The 19,398-nt window shown below is 45.0% G+C and overlaps 1 protein-coding gene across 1 annotated transcript in view; it reads right to left on the reverse strand.

Annotated features, from left to right (window-relative positions):
• SLIT3 (slit homolog 3 (Drosophila)) overlaps positions 1–19,398 on the reverse strand; it is a gene marked incomplete at its 5' end in the record, with an annotated part of 639,532 nt that overhangs the window by 213,791 nt on the left and 406,343 nt on the right. The window contains one exon of the mRNA XM_011947828.1: positions 6,646–6,717. Coding sequence (XP_011803218.1) covers positions 6,646–6,717 — 72 coding nt within the window. The remainder of the gene's footprint in view (positions 1–6,645; positions 6,718–19,398) is intronic.

Raw genomic sequence — 19,398 nt, forward strand, 5'->3', positions numbered from 1 at the left:
CAGGATGGTCTTGATCTCCTGACCTCGTGATCCGCCCGTCTCGGCCTCCCAAAGTGCTGGGATTACAGGCTTGAGCCACCGCGCCCGGCCCTCAAAGTCATTCTTTCAATACATTTCTAGTCCACTTTACTCTCTGCCATGAACCATTTGGGTACTGGGGATGCCGCAGTGATTGAAACAGGCAGGATATCTGTGTACAAGACAAGTAATAACAGGATAACATCAGTAACAAGAAATAAATGAGGTAATTTCAGAGGGTGAAAAGTGCTCTGAAGAAATACGACTGGGTGATGGGATAGAGAGGGAAGGCAGTGGGGGACAGTAGGCAACATTTGAGCCGGGACGTGAAGGATCAGAAGGAGCTGGCTGTGTGGAAGTCTGAGGGTGTAGCATCTTATGTTAAGGGAGCAGCAAGTGCAAAGGTCCTGGGGCAGTAAGGAGCTTGGGATGTTCAGGGAATGTAAAGGAGCATGGGAAGCATGAGATAAGTGAGAGCACCCAGTTCATGTACAGCCTTGCAGGACAAGACCAGGAGTGTGGACGCTGCTCCAGGTGCAGTGACAAAACAAATGGCTGCCGAGATGAGCAGACAGAGATGCTACCGGTGAACGGGTGCTGGTGTCCCTCCCCACACCTCCCTCATCCTCACATGAGATTACCGCCTGCTCACTGGGGCGGAGACAGCCCTCATTAATCTCAGGAAGCAGGAGGGTAGACGCGGGCGGTGCGGCAACACAGACTAACTAGAGAACACAAAGGCTGCCTGCCCAGCTTTGTTTTCAAAGCGTCAATTCCGAATTCTGCTAGCTGGCAGAGACAGGGGTTATTGATTTTCCCTTCTGGAATGCATGTCCTACAGAGTCCTCGCAAATAGAAACTGAAAAACAGAGGAAAACATAACTGCTGAGAAAGACAGGGCAAGGGGACATTTGAAAAAAAAAAACAATCTATACTGGTTTTTGTCTTTTTCTTATTAGGCTCGGCTGGATTGTGGTCTGTCATCTCTCTTGTTTTCCCAATTCATTTCCTTTGGTTCTATCTCTATGTCTTTCTATGATTTCTTTTTCTTCCTCTCCTTCTCTCTCTTTTTCGCTGTGCCTTTGTCCAGTACCTAGCACAGTTTCTGCACACAGTAGGCATTTCATAGTGATATGATGAGTGTTGGTCTCTGCAGGACAGTCTCTCTAACGGTCTCTTTCTTCGTCCAGATAGATCACTTCGTCCATCGAACTGCCTATCTGTCTTTAAATACAGCACCTCCCGCCCCTCTAGGTAGGTAGCAGAGAATAAGACCAGCCCACTAAACCAGCTTTCAGTAATTGCGTAGAGTGGCATCCCCAGATAATTACTTTCTCTCTCTTCTCTGGAGAAGCAGGAAGCAATTAGGGGCCTCCTGCGGTCTGGAGGGGCTGGCGTCCAGTCCCTTCGTTGAGAGCATCATGTTAGTGGCTCCTCAGGTCCACAGGGCTCAGAGGCCACCTGCATCCTTTCTCTTGGCTCTGATAAAAGTTGCACGCTTGCCTACTTGCTTAGGTGAATAGGGACTCTGCTCTGCAGCAGCTTCTGTGGTCCCGTTATTGTTCCTGTTTGCCGGCATGGCTGTGGGGAAAGGAACCTGGGTAGACGGAAGTGTCCGTGGCGGAAGTCCAAAAGATGGTTGGGCGTGTTACTGACGGTAGGTGAGTTCCAGAGGCCTAGGCTTAATTTTATCTGCTGACTTTTACCAAATTACACACATTGATGAAAACTTAATTTTATGTGGAAAATGTGGGTATCACAGCTTCTTCTTCTTCTTCTTCTTTTTTTTTTTTTAAGACTGAGTTTCACTCGTCTTCTAGGCTGGAGTACAATGGTGCGATCTTGGCTCACTGCAACCTCTGCCTACTGGGTTTAAGCAGTTCTCTTGCCTCAGCCTCCTGAGTAGCTGAGAGTATAAGTGCCTGCCACGACACCCAGCTAATTTTTGTATTTTTAGTACAGACTGGTTTCACCATGTTGGCCAGGCTGGTCTTGAACTCCTGACCTCAGGTGATCCGCCCGCCTCGGCCTCCCAAAGTGCCGGGATTACAAGCATGAGCCACCGTGCCCAGCCACAGCCTCTTCCTTCTTGAAGGGAAATGTCAGCGCAAGCAAAGAAAACAGACGTCAGAACTACAAAAATTATTTTTTAAACCAGATAGTTTTTGATTTTCTCCTTTTAATAAAGCATATGGTGTTACACATAGGCCCAACTGGTTGTCATTTTACATAGCATGCAGTTTGAAGCTGGATATGCCAGTAGTTCATCTTCTACTCTTTAAGGTAATAGTGGAATGGTGTGAATTCCCTGGGCTCACACACTGTGGTGGAGTAGGCTCGGGGCTGGGGAGTGGTTCTCAAACAGGCTGATGACAAGGATGTGCATCTCTGATATTTCAAATTTGCTATTTATCATTCACAAGGTAGACAATCTCCATAATTGAGGACTGGTAGTAGTAGGAGTGTTTCCTTAGCAGGTTTTATAGAAATTTAATTTGTGCTAAGTGTCTCCTATTTTCCATGTGCCGATGCATATTTAAACACACAGCTTCATTATCACCTCTGTCCAGATGCTTTCCCTCCATGAAGCATCAGATCCTCAGCTCAGGTCCTATAGCTCTAATTACTCACATGAGTTTTTCTCTTGGGCTATAAGATTATTTAGTCTGACTCCCTCTTATTAAAACCAAGGAAGCTGAGGACCAGAGACATAGCGCGGCTTTAGCGACGTCCTTCAACCAGCAGGAACTGGACAGGATGTCACATCACAAACTTCCTCACACAGAGAAGATGCTCTGTCCACAATGCTGACGGAAGACTTGACAGCACTTCACACCCAATGTGATTACAAACCAACTCAGGATCTTCCAAGCTCGGCTCCTCCTCCTGAACTTTCCATTTCTGTGAAGTGGAAGCTCCAAGAAGACAGAGCTCACAGATTTACTGATACATCTTAATCCCTGCCGTTTTCCCCAGAACTAGCACTTAGAAGGAACTCAAAAAATAGTTTGATGGGTGTGTGAATGAATGATTATGAGAATTTGCCGTCGTTCTCTGTATTGTCTGAACTTGGAACTAATCATTTTTCACTTCTTTTTCCATGGCCTCTAATAACTTGCTGACCGCCAAGATCTGTTGATTTTGTCCCCAGGGACTGCTTACTTTGGCCTCTTTCTCCACTTCTGGCTGCTCTCTCCCGGGAGAGTGTGAGAGAGATACGAGCATGAACCCTGACATTGGACTACAGCCTCATCTCCTGCCCCGACCTTTCCTTCTGCTACCTCCTCCTGTCCTCGGTTCCTCTTCCAGAATAAATGTTTTCACCATGATCTGTCCCAGGGCAAAAGCCATCCACATTCTTAGTGCCTACATCTAAAGCCCATGCTCCTCGCAGTCAAGGCTCTCCAGCAACCGGCTTCCACCTCTTTCTAACCCAATCACACACTCTTCTGCCTCAGATCCCTCCACTCCCATGAAATGTCTGCTGGAAACACAGTTTTGCCTTTACACTTTGCACGCACCATCTTCATTACTTCGTGAATTCTAACCACCATTCAGGCCCAGCTACAGTCTTATTATTGTAACAAAGGAATACAGGAGCAACAGTAGTTAGAGCTTTCTAAATACCTTCCATGCATCAAGCGTAGGACTAAGTTATTCATATGCATTACTTTATTAACCTCCACAAAAACCCTAGGAGGTAAGTCCAACTATTATCCTCATTTTATATAGTGGAAACCTAGGCTTAGAAGTGTCAAGTAATGTGTTTAACATCACAGACTCAGAACCTAGAACACATGGAATTCATACATACGTCTATCAGACTGCCAAAACCATGCTTCTAACCACTAGGCTACATTGCCCAAAGCTGTCTGTTCCTTCTGAGCTCTGAGAGCCCCTCGTTATGAATAGCTACTCATTAGCCAACTTTCATGTTGACTGGTACTTTACTAAACATTTTCTTGTATGTACATGATTCTTGTCCCCGGTTTCACTGTAAGCTACTGGAGGACATGAATTGTACTTCTGGGGCCTTACGGGTTCTGCCTGACAAGTGCCTGCTGACTGAACTGATTAGAAATACACAGTACTCAATTCCCCTTAGGTGTTTTTGGTTAATTCATCCTTTAGGCAGTGAGTTCACTTCCCTTTCCTTCTTCCCCGAAGCCCAGCTGCTCTTAGTGAGTATAAACAAAGAGAAGATCCTCACTGAGTTCAGGATCCTGAGTAATACACATTTGCATGGCTTAGAGGGTGGGCTGATGGTGGGTGCTGGAGTGACTTAGGAGTCTGGGTTTGTAGAATCTTGAACCTTTTAAGTCCTGAGGCCTTTGCATAGTTAGGGATATTATAAGGGGGGAAAAGAGACCCTGTAAAACAAAATCTGAGAAACCCTAGCAACTATTAAGAACCATTGTGGGGCCAGGCGCAGTGGCTCAAGCCTGTAATCCCAGCACTTTGGGAGGCTGAGGCGGGTGGATCATGAGGTCAGGAAATCGAGACCATCCTGGCTAACATGGTGAAACCTCACTTCTAGTAAAAATACAAAAAATTAGCCAGGCGTGGTGGTGGGCACCTGTAGTCCCAGCTACTCAGGAGAGGCTGAGGCAGGAGAATGGCGTGAACCCGGGAGGCAGAGCTTGCAGTGAGCTGAGATCGTGCCACTGCACTCCAGCCTGGGTGACAGAGCAAGACTCCAAAAAAAAAAAAAAAAAGAACCATCGTGGGATTTATTTGCTTTCTTAACAATCAAAAACATAGTTGGTAATTAACTGTCCAGCCCTGCTTATACATCAATACAATATGTTCTTTTTGGTTAATGGATCCATTTAAAATCAGTGTCATGAGATCTGACCGATATATCACTTTATATACGCAAAATGTTCTTTTGGGGTTCAATCATCAGAAAGCTGGTTGACCTTGAGTTAGTCACTGCCCTCTCTGGGCCTCCATTTTCTTGCCTCCTGACATTCTGGCAGGCTAATTAACATAGTTGTTTTTGGTTCATGTGAACAGTCTTGAGTTCTTGGACTGCATGGAACGAAATGCTAGAAAAGCACTCTGAAATGTTAAAAGTGCCAGTTTAGGATGAGAAAAGATCTCTATTTGTTTAGTGGTTTTGAAGGTTTGGCTTTTCTGTATCTCGTTTTCTCAGGAAGATATAAACTCAGGAGGTTATTTCTTGAGAGAAACCTATACCTGTCTTGCAAAGGAACTCCCATTCTTTGTGGCTGTGGCTGCTCTACCCCGTCCTCTCCTGCCCTTGGGAAAACACCCTCAGAAGCAGCAGCTCGAGCAGTCTCCTTGTCCTCGAGCCCCTTGCAAAGTCCTCTCTGCTTCTCTGTTCCTTCCACCCACCCCCAGAGATGCTTCTGCCCTCTTGTGTGCTTTGCATGTTAAACACCAAAAGCTTTCCGCTAAGGCCACAGGGGAGGCAGATAACCTGCATCTGGAAGCCATCACCAGCTGCCTTCAGTGTGCCAGTAAACTAAAACCTCTGCATTCATTATAGGGAAAAGTGACAATGTCTTTTTTTTGAGCCTCCCTTAAGACGTCTCAAATTGAATCTGGGGCTGCAGAGAAGGCTACTGGGCAGAAGTGCTTGCTCAGCCAAACCAGACCGTCTTCCCTATCCCTCTCCAAAAGCATGTTCCGACCCCGTGGGCACAATGGTTTAGGCAGAAAATTCAAGGCATGGTCCTTGTAGGGGCCCAGGAGTCACGAATAAGGGGTCAGTAGTAGAAGCCAAGTAGGAAATTGTCAAAGTTCAAAAATGTCATGCTGGAACAGTCCTGCCTCTTGACTGTGGTGACAGCTGCACGAATCTGCACGTGATGAAATCACACAGAACTACTACACATGCCTGCACTCACACAGGCGTACGCAAGTGAGTACACGTGGAGCTGTGAAATCTGAAAACTAAGGTCTGTGGGTTGTACCAATGCCAGTTTCCTAGTGTTGATACTGTACTGTGGTTATGTCAGATGCTACCATTGGAGGAAACTAGTACACAGACTTGTTTACTATTTTTTGAAACTTCCTGCGAATCAAAAATCATTTCAAAATAAAAAGTATAAAAAAAATCCTAGGGCAGTGGAAGTGGATCTGGCTGTGTCTCCCCAACTTCCTGGGATACAAGTCTCCATGCTCTCTCTCAGGAGCCGATGACAATCCTATTAATAAGAGTGAGAGCTTCGGCACCATCATCACCAAGGTTCCAATTGATTGACCACATACTACATATGAGACACTAAGATATTTCTTTCTTTTAAACACTTTCTCAGTTGCACAAAACATGCCCACAAGGTTACCATCCCCATTTTACAGAAGATGATGATGATGCTGGGCAAAGCTGGCTTGCACCAAGGCTCTGTAGGGCCAGGCTCTAACTCACCAGGCACTGAGGCTCCAGTGCTTATATCTGGGGATGACTAACCAGCGAAGTACAGGTTTCTGTGACACTGTTGTGGCATCCAACGTGTGTTCCCTAGAAACCACTCGAGCACAGCCCTCAATCTCATCTCTGAAGGCACCTGGACTGCTCTCCTGTCCCATCCCTCACCCTCACTCTGGTCAGAGAGCCCGAGTTAGCCACATCTGTAGTGAAGCAAGGAAAACATCACTTACAGGTTCTTCACATCGGTGATGCCGCGGAACGCCTTCCTCGGGATCCCCTGGATCTGGTTTTCACTCAAATCTCTAAACAAGAAGAGGCACATTGCGTTAAAGACCCAGGCTGTCTTGATCTGCATCTCATTAAACGATAACAATCCCCCCCACCCAGGCTGCTGCCTCTGCGGTCAGAGTGTATGGGGGCTGTTTGGTCTCAGGCCCCAGGCTGCTATAAGCATTCACATTGTTCTTCAAGTGATGGCCTTTGCTGAAATGGTTACCAGGCGGAGCAGCTCGCCTCCAGGGCGGGCTCTGTGGGTGGTCTCGCACCTCCAGGCCACGAGCCAAGATGCTGGGTTATTTGTTGCACATACTGCACCCAATTCTCTGTTTTCCCACCTCCCGGAGACAACCCCCTGCCCCCACTCCCCGCCCCTGCTCCCAAGCCCCACAGGCATTCCTCCCCCACTGTGGGGTCAGCGCCGCAGCTCAATCTCCCATCTCTCAGGGCTGTCCTCTGCTGCTCAGGACAATCTGCCTTTGTCATGTGGGATTGTAACAGAGCCTGCCTATTCTGATTTTCTGATGCAGGATGACCACTTCAGCTTATTCTAGAGTCCCAGAGATTCCTGGGGGCCCCTGGATCTTCTTAGTGACAGGCATGATACATTCAAATTGCATTTCCACAGATCCATCCAAAGTGGGGGTCCCACAGGCACCTCATCTAGCATTAAGCAGTGCCAGCATGTTGCTTTAAGGACGGTAAGGGATACTGTCAGGTCCCACAGCTGGCTAAACCTAAGTCTTGTCCTAGGCTGTAAGCCTTCCCAAAGTCTTATTTCCTTTCTAAGAAAGAGACGGGCTTGTTTGTTTTGCTTCCCACTTTTAGTTTTTGCTAGACCAAACATGTGCACTTGTTTTCACTCAGAACTCAGGCCTGCTTGGATCTCAACAAGTAATCGATCTGTAAAGACCCATCAGGCCTCCAGAGCGTGCAAACTGGCCCTGCAAAACACTCATGCCAGGCCTCCTTCCTGGCTGGTCCCGCACAGCCATGGGCTGCAGAAGCCTCTCTGAGGACTATGGTGTGATGGGGGGCGCAGAGCCAGGGGCTAAGGACACAGCGAGCCCTTTACACTTTCTTCAGATATAAAAGGTGTGTCACACACACACACACCACTATACATATGCAATTATTTTTTAAAAGAACACCCGAAAAACCCTCAAATATAAGGCAAAAAAAATTAATGACGCAGCTCTAACTACTGCTACCAATCATGAGTTATATATATAAAATTCCACCAATATGACCTCATAATATACAGTCTATTATAACCTATTATTCTTGCTTGCTATATTGAGAACATCTGTCCCTGTCATTAGTAGCTCATTGATACTAACATTTTTAATGGCTGTATATCGTCCAATTGTATGAGTGGCTACATAGTCCCAAATCGTTGGGTAGGCATTTATTTATTTACTTGCTATTTAAAGAAACACTAGGGTGAATTTCTCTGCATGCACATTTTGAGGATACTTGTCCAACTATTTCCTTGGTATGGGATCCTATAAGGAGACCTTGCTGGTCACAGGTTAAACGGGTCCTGAGTTGACCTAGAGACAGATTGTACCTGTGGACACTCCCATGCTGATTTTCCAGGGGCACCTAATCAAAAGCTTTAGATGACTCCAGATATATTTGGCAGGAGAGATCAGACAACTGCCCTCCACTAAAACCTGGGCAGTCTAAATGAACATTTTGCAAAGGGGCAGGAGGGAAAAGAGGAAACAGAAAAGAGGTGTCCACTTTTTTCTGATCTCCCATCCCCTGCTGAGACAAGCCATGTGCTCTGAGCAGCTAGCTAAAACGAAACTTGAGGATCATCTGGGGCCACTTTTAGGCCCACAAAACAAGGCTCAGACTTGGGGTAGGGTGCAGGTGTGAGTACTAGTGGTTTCTAGGGCTGAATAACAGGGTGCTCCCCATCTCAAATCCACTTTCCTCTGTCTGCAACCAATGTAAGTAAATTCAGATGCACAATGAGCCCTGTCTCAGGCTCCCCCAGCCAGGCCTGATTCAATGAGCTGGGCTCCAGCCTGGAGTCCGGGCGCTGAACAAAGCCCATGATGACAGCAGAGGTCAGGCGGTGTCACTAAGGCCACTCAGCTGCTCTCCATCAGCCTCTGGAGCAGGGGCCCAGGTCCTGTCATCCGACTAATGCAATTTCCACCAGGCATCTGGGCAGCACCCAAGGCTCTGGAAGTCACAACGAGTCCAGTCTATTCTGCCAAATGAAGCTGGTCTGTAGGCCACCGAGCCTTTGCCCACTACCCTCCCAGGCTTGGCTGCTCTCTCTGGCGGCTCTGGAAGATGAGCCCCAGTCACACTTTTGGAAAATGGTTGATGTGATCAAAATCAGAGGCAGGGGCAGCAAACAGGAGAGAGGTATAGAGCTGTCAGCTTGAACCATAGCTGGAAGCTGGATGAGGGGGCATGTATTCCAGTAATGCGCTAACCTTGTTTGAGTAGACAACATCCCAAAATATACTGGGAGGAGTAGCAGTCGTACAAAGGTTCTGGTTTGCAATACAGTGGGATGAGGAGAGGAGAGTGATATTTAAGCAGAAAAATCTGGCCATGTTGCTGGGAGACATCCTACACAGGCGAAATCCTGCACTTGGGTGGGGCAACGCTTTGGTTTCTGTTCACTATTTTCTTGCTGTAAATATAACCAGCCTTGCTCCTACTTTCAGGAGCCCAGTTAAAACAAAGCTTTTTTCCCATCTCCCTGTCACTGCTTTTCTCCTGTCCCAATTGAGCAAAACAGTAGATTGTAGGGAATTTATCTGTTCCCCATGACAATCTGCTTGTAAATTTTATTAATTTTATTTTCCATTGAGCCTCCCTTCTCCAGCTAACAATACTGCTGCCATCCATCTGCAGGACTGTATATTGATTTCATAAATACCTCCAGTGGGCTGACAAACTGACAGCTTTAATGGTGTTACTGATGGGGCGTGGAGGAGGGTTCAGGGCTGGGTGCTTCATTTTCGGTAACGGTCCCTTCACAATTATCACAGGGCCTTTGTGAGAGTTCCTAATAGTGTGTTTATCTCAGCGTGGTGCCAGAGCATGGAGCTATTGTTAAGTACTATCCTTGAGAGAGACAAGAGCCACCATTTTCCACTGACACTTAAATAACAAAATCTATCCACAATGCCCAAGAGCCTAGTGCTGGCCAATTGCTTGTTAGGGTTTTAGTGCCTCCCCTTTCATGAGGGAAGCAGCTCAGGGCTGAGGAGGGCAGAAATGCTCAGAAGTGACCAAAGAAGGGGATTTTTGTTTTTTTAAACACTAGAAGAAAGGTATGAGATTGGAGTAGGGTGCAGGAGTGGGAGGTGTGCTGGATTTTTCTGGGTAAGTAAAGGAAGATGGCTGGTGGGAAAGGCTTTCTTGGTTGGGGAGTAGGGCTAGGAATTGGGATGCCTTTTTAAATAATTAGGGCTCTGGGAGAAAAGGAGAACTGCATTAGCTAAAGTGCATTTTCCAGCTTCCGGAAAATGATTAACTGACCGATTATTCCATCCAAAAACACAAGACCAAAGAGGACTTATTAAGGAGACAGTAAGTCAAATAGGAGTTGGCAAGAACCAATATATCCCCCTTCCAGCCACCCTCCCCCCTTTTTAATTTACTAAAATGCTTTGGACACAGATTAACTTTCTTCACAAATTTATTATTGCTTCATCTACCTTGAAATGGGAACTGCAGACGCTTTGATAAATGGAGTGAAAGGCTGTCTAGTTCCAGTGGAGCTCTTGAAACGCTTCCTGGGGCCCTCCCTTCAATGTCAGGCATGCTTTGTTCTCGGAGGAGCAGAGGATGACAGTTCCCACCTTCACCCCTACCCCTGCAAGACTAGGAGCAGGAACATGTTCTCCTCTTTGCCCTGCTGGGGACAATGCACTTGTCTTGGTCATATTCATGCTACCAGGAAATCCTCTCTGTGTTAAATGGCAGTTTGTGGAGGGACTTTGATCCTAGATGTCACCCCTAAATTAATTCTGAAGCTACAAAATGGGGCTTGGAAGCTCCTCAAAACTTGGAGATTTGTTGTTTCTGAAGTGGGTGGGGTTACTTATAAGCTGTATGATCATTCAAGTTACTAAAATGCTCTTTGCCTCAGTTTCCCCATCTTTACACTGGGGATGTTAGTGTTACCAACCTCAACAGTTAATTGTGAGAGCGAAATGATTACATGTAGAGCACCACGTGGAATCATTTGCATGTTAGTTGTGTGAATCTAGTCAATTGCATGACTGTCTCACATCTCCAACTGTCAAATGGGACTGCTTTCCTAAGTCATATGGATACTGCACCCAGAAATATCACAGTCCCACCTGGAAGTCTATACAAGTGCCATTATGACATTAAACTACAGCTTGTAGAGCTCTGCAGAGCACTCTGCACAGCATCTAGAACACTGTAGGCACTCAATGAATAGCTGCATTTCCTTTTGTGTAGTTTCCTCCCATTTAGCATTGGATTGACATTGCTGAAAATGTCCAATTTTCAGCACCCCCAGGACATATGCCTTCAACTCTACAAAGAATAAGATACATAAATGTTGCTGTACTCCTTTCATAAAATCTGAGGGAGGGATTAAAGTTTCTCTCATCTATCATCTGGACTGGGGTAGCCATGTTTGATTCTAGATTCTTTTGGATAAAACGGGAGAGCTGGATTCAGAAATAAAAGGTCTGTCTTGTGTTGGATTCTCTCAGAAGCAGACACCGAGCCAGGGACACGGGGGTTAAGTGATTGATTAATGAAGTGCTCCCGGGAGACACCAGTGAGGGATGGAAACCGAATGGAAAAGGCGAATAAAAGTACAATCAGGTGAAGTCTTGGCCTTAGCCCAATACCATGGGGAACTCCTGTCTCTGAGCAAGGAAGCTGGGCTTTTGCAGCCTTGCAACAGACAGTCCTTGGTTAGGGACCACTCAGGCGAAATGTAAATTCCCAAGCTCTGCCTGCCCTCCATGAATGCTGGGGGTGGTGACTGCAGCACCCCAAGGACAGATTGCTGAAGATGTTGCCAGCTAGGAGACTTGAGCAGTGAAGTTCAAAGAAGCAGGTGATAGGATCCAGTAGCAATAGAAGGAACCCAAGGAGATCTACCCCAAAGTATTCCTAAGAAGGCTTCGGGGATAGTTCTGAATCTGCAAGTCCTCAGCGGGTTAAAATATCACTCTCAAAAGAGAGCATATCTAGGACTGAAGATCAAGAGGCCACATGGGAAAGTAACTGACCAAAGAACATGGGAACAACCCAATCTGGCGTCTGATGAGGTTTACACTTCTTTGTCTACCTCCTCAATCCCTCTGCACTGAGACCAATGTGGCGTCTTTTCAGTAACATTAAAAAAAATTCCATCAACTCTTGATTAGTTAGGCTAAAATAGGGGATGATCTTAAAAGCATTTATATTTGGAACCATTATTGGATTTGCGATCAAGGCAATGGATTACCATTCTGATTCTCTTTGGCCTGAATATATATTTAAATTACTTTCACATTCTCTGCCTAGTAGGAGGAAACCTGCCCATTGGTGCATTCAGTATCAATCAAAACTCATTTAGGGATTTAAAAATTTTTGATGGATAATCTACGAATCTAAAATTTCCTGTACTCTCAATAATACTACCATCTTACATAAAGCTGCAGTCTTTGCTCTCGCCTCCTGAACTCCAACTTTCTAATATATAGTAACCCGGTGACACATCGCTCTATGCTAGGAACTAAAGGGACAGACACTGTTTTGCTTACCTTATTTTATACAGCAGGAGGGACAAACATGCAGGAAACATCATCCCCCGGGGATTCTACATTGTGGACTTCAGGGAGGATTTATCTTAATAGGTACATCTCTTCTGCAGGCAATTTATCTTAATAAGCAAGATTATATGTTTGCAGTTGGGTCACTGTCAAAATCAAATGAGCACCAAGCATATGTCCCAACTAAGCTCTGGTACCTCCCGCTGGGTGTCTAGTCAATGGCAGCCTTTGTCTGAGGAAGATTACAATGGAGTAACTGACTTATTTCCTGAAAGAACTACCACCTATCTCAGGGATCCAGGGAATCAAAGTATCAATGGGGGACAAAAAAACGCCAGTTATTTCCCACTGCTCCAGTTGTGTTTCTGAATATTTCATTGCAGTGAGAGCTTACACTGCGTGTTCCCTCGATGTTAAAAAGTTACTGGATGAAGGATATCAATAAAAGCTCTTCCTGCAATCCTTCCCCTCACAAATTCATCAGAAAAGTCCTGGCCATGCCATTCAGATGTGTAATACTGACAGATTAAGTGTCAGCTGAGATGCTCATTTCCCAAAACAATGAATTGAATACCTACTAGGTGTTCCACTATGTTTGAAGTTGAGATAGAAAAGTGGATAGTCCCAAGTTTCTGTCCTCTTGCAGTTTACATCCTTATTTATCCCAGATACAAAGAAATAGACTCCCTTACTTTTACAAATATAAAATAAACATCTAGATACCTCAAAAAGTGAGAGCAAGGATGGGTGGTGGCTCATGCCTGTAATCCTGACACTTTGGGAGGCCGAGGCGGGCGGATCACCTGATGTCAGAGTTTGAGACCAGTCTGGCCAACGTGGTGAAACACCAACTCTACTAAAAATACAAAAATTAGCCAGGTGTGGTGGTGGGCACCTGTAATCCCAGCTACTTGGGAGGCTAAGGCAGGAGAATGGCTTGAACCCGGGAGTGGGAGGTTGCAGTGAGCCGAGACCGTGCCACTGCACTCTAGCCTGGGTGATGGAGACAGACTTCATCTTAAAAAAAAAAAAAAAAAAAAAAAAGAGAGAGAGAGCACCAGTTTCACTGTTTCTTCCTTTTTATCCAGAAGAAAGCCTGTCTCTAAACTCACACTATGGGTTGCTCCAGACACCAAGCAAAAGATTTTATAGTTTATTTTAGTCGGGGCCCAAAATCTTTTTAAATTTTTAGAAGGAAAAGAGAGAGATGCCACTCTGAATCACCAGGACTCACAGGGAATGCAGGCTTGTTTCATTAGGTACTTTGGTTTTATCTTTCAAGGTGGACAGTTTGGGAAAAATCAGAACAGTACAAAGGTATTATCAAGAGTTGGGATTGTACCAGGCAGTTGTCATAGAAGAATGTTCTGATCAGATGGACCATGAATCCTGCTATGAGAACAAAATAAACATTCATTCCTGTTAATTTTTTAAATTTAAAGTGAGAATAGAACTGTTGTTATGTTTTCTTTCATTTGTGTCTTTATCTTTGAGAGATACATACTGAAATAATTAAGAATAAAATGATGATCTCTAAGTTTTGCTTCAAAATAATATAGGAGAGGAAGAAGTGGTAGAAGAATAGATGAAACGAGGTTGGCTATGGGTTGATATTTATTGGAGCTAGGTGATAAAGTATGAGGGAGGTTCATTTATCATCTGCGCTTTGCTTTTATGTATGTGTGACATTTTCCGTAATAAAAAAAGCATGTAGATTCCTGGGGTCTATGCCAGACCTACTGAATTAGAAACCCTAAGGATGGGCTTGAGTCTAATTTTAAACAAATTTGAGAACCATGGGTGGAATGATTATTGCATCAGATTAGGTGCTAAGTTCACATCCCGGTTCTGCTACTCAACAGGCTGTGTGTCTTTAAGAGTACCAGTTTAATTCTCTGAACCTCAACTTGCACTTCTAAGAAACTGGGATAGGCATCAGAGGTAATGGACAAGTGAGTGCTTTCTAAACTCTAATGCAGTATATAATGCAAATTCCTATCTTCAGGTTCTAGCATGAAGTTCACAAATATAGCTTCCTACTACCTTAAATGTTAAGGTCTAATTTTAGGGAAAATTTTGGGAGCAGGATTCAAAGGCCTCCGCTGTCTCAGACATGAGACTGCTGATGTTGGACAAAATGCCTGTGGGATAGGCAGAGTCACAGCAGAAGGCTGAAGTGGGGAGAATGATGACATTTAATCTGTATTTCAGAAATCCACTCAGGAGCCCGGGGAGGCTGACCCAGAAGGGTAAGAGTTCATGGATGGCTACACCCTCCTCTGGGAGCCAGAGATATGGCAGAAGAAAACCAAGCACTTTGTCCTTGGACTCCTTCAAGCTTGAAGGGGAGACAGGTTGCTGGGATTAGGACATTCCTGATAGGGCCTCACAGACCAGGGATTCCGTGCAGTTTTCTAGGAAGGCTGAAATCTGGGAGAAATCACTACAGGGCAGGTGATGAGCAGGGTTGAGCAGCCAGGCTGAGAAACAGTCCTGGAGCCATGACTGAGGGTGAAGGCCTGAGATCCAAGCACTATGAAGATAAGACACTTGGTCCCAGGGGAGCATTCTAACCAAAGGGAAAAAGGAAAAGAACCTGTCAGGCTGCAAGCTTCTACAAAAGGCTACACATGGAGTTGAGGTTATGGGTTTGCTCTGTGACTAGTTACCAATGTGAGTGCCTGTTTTGTCTCTTTCTGGGCAGGTGTTCCAAAGATTGCAAACTCAAATGCTTCAGGGTTGTGCAGGTAAAGTAAATGAGGAAGTCAGGCTGCATGTGGACAACAGGAGTAATCAGAAAGTGAGCTGGGGATGTTAATTCAACAAAATCAAAACAAAATAATTGGCCTCTGTGCTGGCCAATTGGATGCTTCACCCTGGGAAGAACTTGACCTGCAGGCTCAGATTTGTGACCAGTGAGGATGCAGAGACTGTCAACTCTTTAGGGGCGATCTGCTAATTCCAGAACAACACTGTCCCATGGAAACATATCACAAGCCAAGAATACAATTTAAAATTTTCTATTAGCCACATTAAAAACAGTAAAAAGAAACAGTTGAAATTAATTTTAATATGATATTTAACTCAATATATCCAAAAGATTGCCATTTCAAGATGTAGTCAATATAAACATTTATTAATGAGATGTTTTACATTCCTTTTTTCATACCAAGTCTTTAAAGTCTGATGCGTATTTTACACACACCTCAATCTGGACTGGCCACATTCTGTGTGCTCAGTGATCACACATAGCTAGTGCCTACTGTATTGGACAGTATGTTCTAGAATAAGGAACTTGATGCTGTAGCTACATGGCATCTCATTGCCAAGGGAGGGAAAAAGTCTTTATATGTTGGAACCAATCTAAGGAGCCTGATATAGGACTGCTTGGGGGGTTTGAGTATACAGATAGGAAATGTGGAGGAAAACCAGTCAAGGTTGAAAGCCCTGAATCCCGGGCAGAAATCCATGGTTTAGAATATTCCATTCATTCAGTCATTCCTCCTGTGAACAAATAACTCTTCGCAGCCATAATAACTCATAATCTGAGTTTTTCCAAACCACCACTCTTCCAGGGCTATCAGGGTTAACCAATGCTTCCAGTCCAAATAGAAGCTTTCTTCATTTAATCATCTGCAACTCCAACTAAGGCTCTTTGTGTTCATGAAACAGCATTATAATTGACTGATCATCTCCAGCAAATGGGACAGAGGCTGAGCTTCTCAACAGCTCACTAATCCCTGGGATTATCTCAATTTAGCGACATGGCAGTTAGTTACATTAGATGGGATTGGGGAGCTCTCATTATCAGCCCAATTACGCCCTCTGTTCTGGTCCAGGCTTCCCTGTGTCACTAAGTGGTCCAGGAAATATCAGTGGGGTTCCAACCACAGGCGTCTGATTCCACAGTGCATGCGTACCTCATTATATATGCTTCAGGGGGTATACCTGCGATTTTGGTGACTTCACATTGTGTGCAGAAATCTGGTGCTGAAAATCATCTGATTGTAAAGATCTAATTAGGTACCTGAGATAGTCCCCTGCCAATTTTGGGCCCAATGAGAAGTTCTGGTTTAATTTATCAACCTTGATTGGGTGTGGACAGGGTGCTTGTTCACCTGATTCAAAAGGATGGAGACTGGCGTTTTGTTTGTTTCTTATTGTTTGAAGCTATGTGTCTGCCCAGTGGGGTTTGGGAAAGGGAACCCATTTCTATACAATTTATCCTCCTCTGAGGCTGACATACTGGTCCCCACCCGCTCTGTCCCTCTTCCTTGGCAGCCATCTGAGGCTTTCATCCCTAATTTGATTGTCGTAGCTGACACTGTCAATCTGAAATCCAGTAGCATGTCTAATGCTGGCTGGACAAGGGGAAGGCAGCGGGAGGAGAGGGGGAGGCAAATTCATCTCGAGAAGTAGCTTTATGTAAATCGATCCTTTGGCCCGAAAGCTGGAGCCAAGCATTTGCTGATTAATTGGAGAAGCGTCCTTGTTCCCATGTCTTCTGTAGAGAGATGGCCCAAATTAAGTCCTCTCTTCTTCACAAAGACATTCCCATGCCAAAAAGCTTTTGCAATTAGGAGATGAAATCTTGTGAGTGAGGGGGAGATATCAGGGGCAGGGGAGTGTTTATGAAATTGTTTTGAAATGAAGTGTGTGCATTTGTCCTGCTCTGTGATTAACTACAGACCTGGGCACCCTCATTTGCCTCCTACTCTGTGGCCTGATAGCCTAGGTTCAGAGGCATAGTATCCCATAGATGAAGATCTACTTAAGTGACAATTAGCAAAAATTAAGGGGATGGGGAATGCGCTTCTAACATGTTTTTCTTAAATTTATATTCTTAGTTACCATTTGGGCCCATTTCTGTTGGTTTCAGGAAGGAGGGGAGTGAGGTTGATCGATTCAACCTTTTTTCTACATCCTCTTCTTATCTTTTCCTGAAAAAGAAAGCTCAAATAAAATGGCAGATCGTCCACCAAGGTGGTCCTTTACAACTCAGTAACTTGTCCCAGGGCCCTGTCAAATTTGACTTTATCAAAAAACTTAAAGGCAGAGTAGCTACCTGGGCACAGGAAAGAGTGAGTTTGGTTCTGGAAAGATTGCTTGCTGCCTCACCATGCTGACTATGTGGAGGTTGGCAATGTGGTGTTTTATGATGGCTCTCTGACTAAATTATTAGCTTCGTGTAGGCAGGAGCTTTTGCTGAGCGTGAGGCCTGACGTATAGCTTTAAAAATATTTGTTAAGTGGATGGAAAAAATAAGTGAACATGATTTTATGCCATTTCTTGGTCCATGGATGACTGAGAACACATCTCAAGCTATGGAAATCTTTTTTTTCCCCCAAGTCCAGTCTGTCCTTTTGGATTACAAAGAGCTCTGGCTGTCCTCCTCCATCCTCCTACCTCTACAGCCCTGGTGGCATATCATGCTTGAGAACTAATGTTCCTAGAACAGGCTTGTGAACTAAGGAGCCACAGATAAAGCCTTTGACGGGGAAAGGTTTAGTGAGCTAAGCTGAGGCGTGGGAATGAGCAGTTACAGTGGGAAGGTAGGCGAAGTGGACAGATAACTTGATTTTTCAGAATACAGATTAAACCTGGCCTGCGAGGGTCCCATAGATTTGGAAAACGCATTCAATCCAGAAAAGGGCTGTGCTGTGTGCCTGACAGTGTTTCATCTCCAAGAACAACTTCTCCCCTCCTCCTTTCTGAATTCTGGCACTCATAGAGATTAGGATAATACAGATAATGAAACTCAGGTGCAGAAGGAGATACTTTAAGCAATAGCCTCCAGGAGATGTTAGAAGGGGGTCATTGGCAGTGAAGAAGTTCTGATGATCTTTGGGATAATCTACCCTGTGATCTGACTCCTTCCAGGCAAATTGTCTAAAAGCTCTGGAAACCCTCCCAGAGGCTGAAGATGTGCAGAAACAAAGTTGGGGGTGGCAGTGAGGTGAGGAGGTAAGAAAAAGAGAGGAAGTCAGAGGGCTGAGGCACTGCAGTTTGGGAGACGTTGAAGCCACTTCCTAGTGTCTACCCCACTGTAACCTTAAATGTTCAGCTTGATCATGAAGAAAGGATTCTTTGAACATTGCTCTGGATCTGCCTAACCCTAATACTCTTTATGATATGGCACTAGAGTTCCTCTTATGTGGCCCACTCTGCTCCACCGAGGAAATGTGAACATGCCAGCGCAGGGTGGGGAGGGGCTGTGCCTGGGCTGCGGCTGCCCAGAGGTTGGAGTTTGGCAGCAGTGCTGCACCTCGAGGACATGGGGCTTGTATATGCCTGTGCTTTCTTGTAACTTTTCAGAAGACCATTAAACAAGTGAAACCTCAATGGTAGAGGTGAGATGCTATCCTGGGGTCATCTGCCGATAAAATCGATATGCTTCAGAAAGGCTCAAAATTATCTTCCACCAAAGCAGGAAAGCAATTCAGCAAGACCTCAGCACCCTGAGTTGCAAAGCTGGCCTCTGGAAGCCCAGTAACGGATGAAGTATATAGGAGCTTAAGCCATTAAGCTATGTTAATACTATAGAATGACATTTCTCATCATGACCCCCTGCACTGTTTATTGTTCCATTCAAAGCAATTACAGTTATTGCTAATAATTCACACCTGTGGATGTGCTGCTGTTGCCTACAGGAGAATAGACACTGTTCTCTTGCTTATTTATGTAAAAATGGATGCAGTTCAATAGATTTACACCAAGTTGGAAGTTAACACTAATAATTAATCCCAGACCTGCTTCTGGCCATTAGCTTGAAAGGCACTAGCCAAGGGACATGAACGCTGGGAGGACCCAATGAACTGCAGAGATGAAATTCATTAGTGACAAATGTGAGACTGCTGCCACTAGTCTCGTGCCAAATACAATCAACTCCCCTGTCCCCAGCAAAGAGAAAAGGACCTCTGAGGTAGGAGG

This window comes from Colobus angolensis, unplaced genomic scaffold (assembly GCF_000951035.1).
Source record: "Colobus angolensis palliatus isolate OR3802 unplaced genomic scaffold, Cang.pa_1.0 Scaffold27, whole genome shotgun sequence".
Taxonomy (NCBI): Eukaryota; Metazoa; Chordata; class Mammalia; order Primates; family Cercopithecidae; genus Colobus; species Colobus angolensis.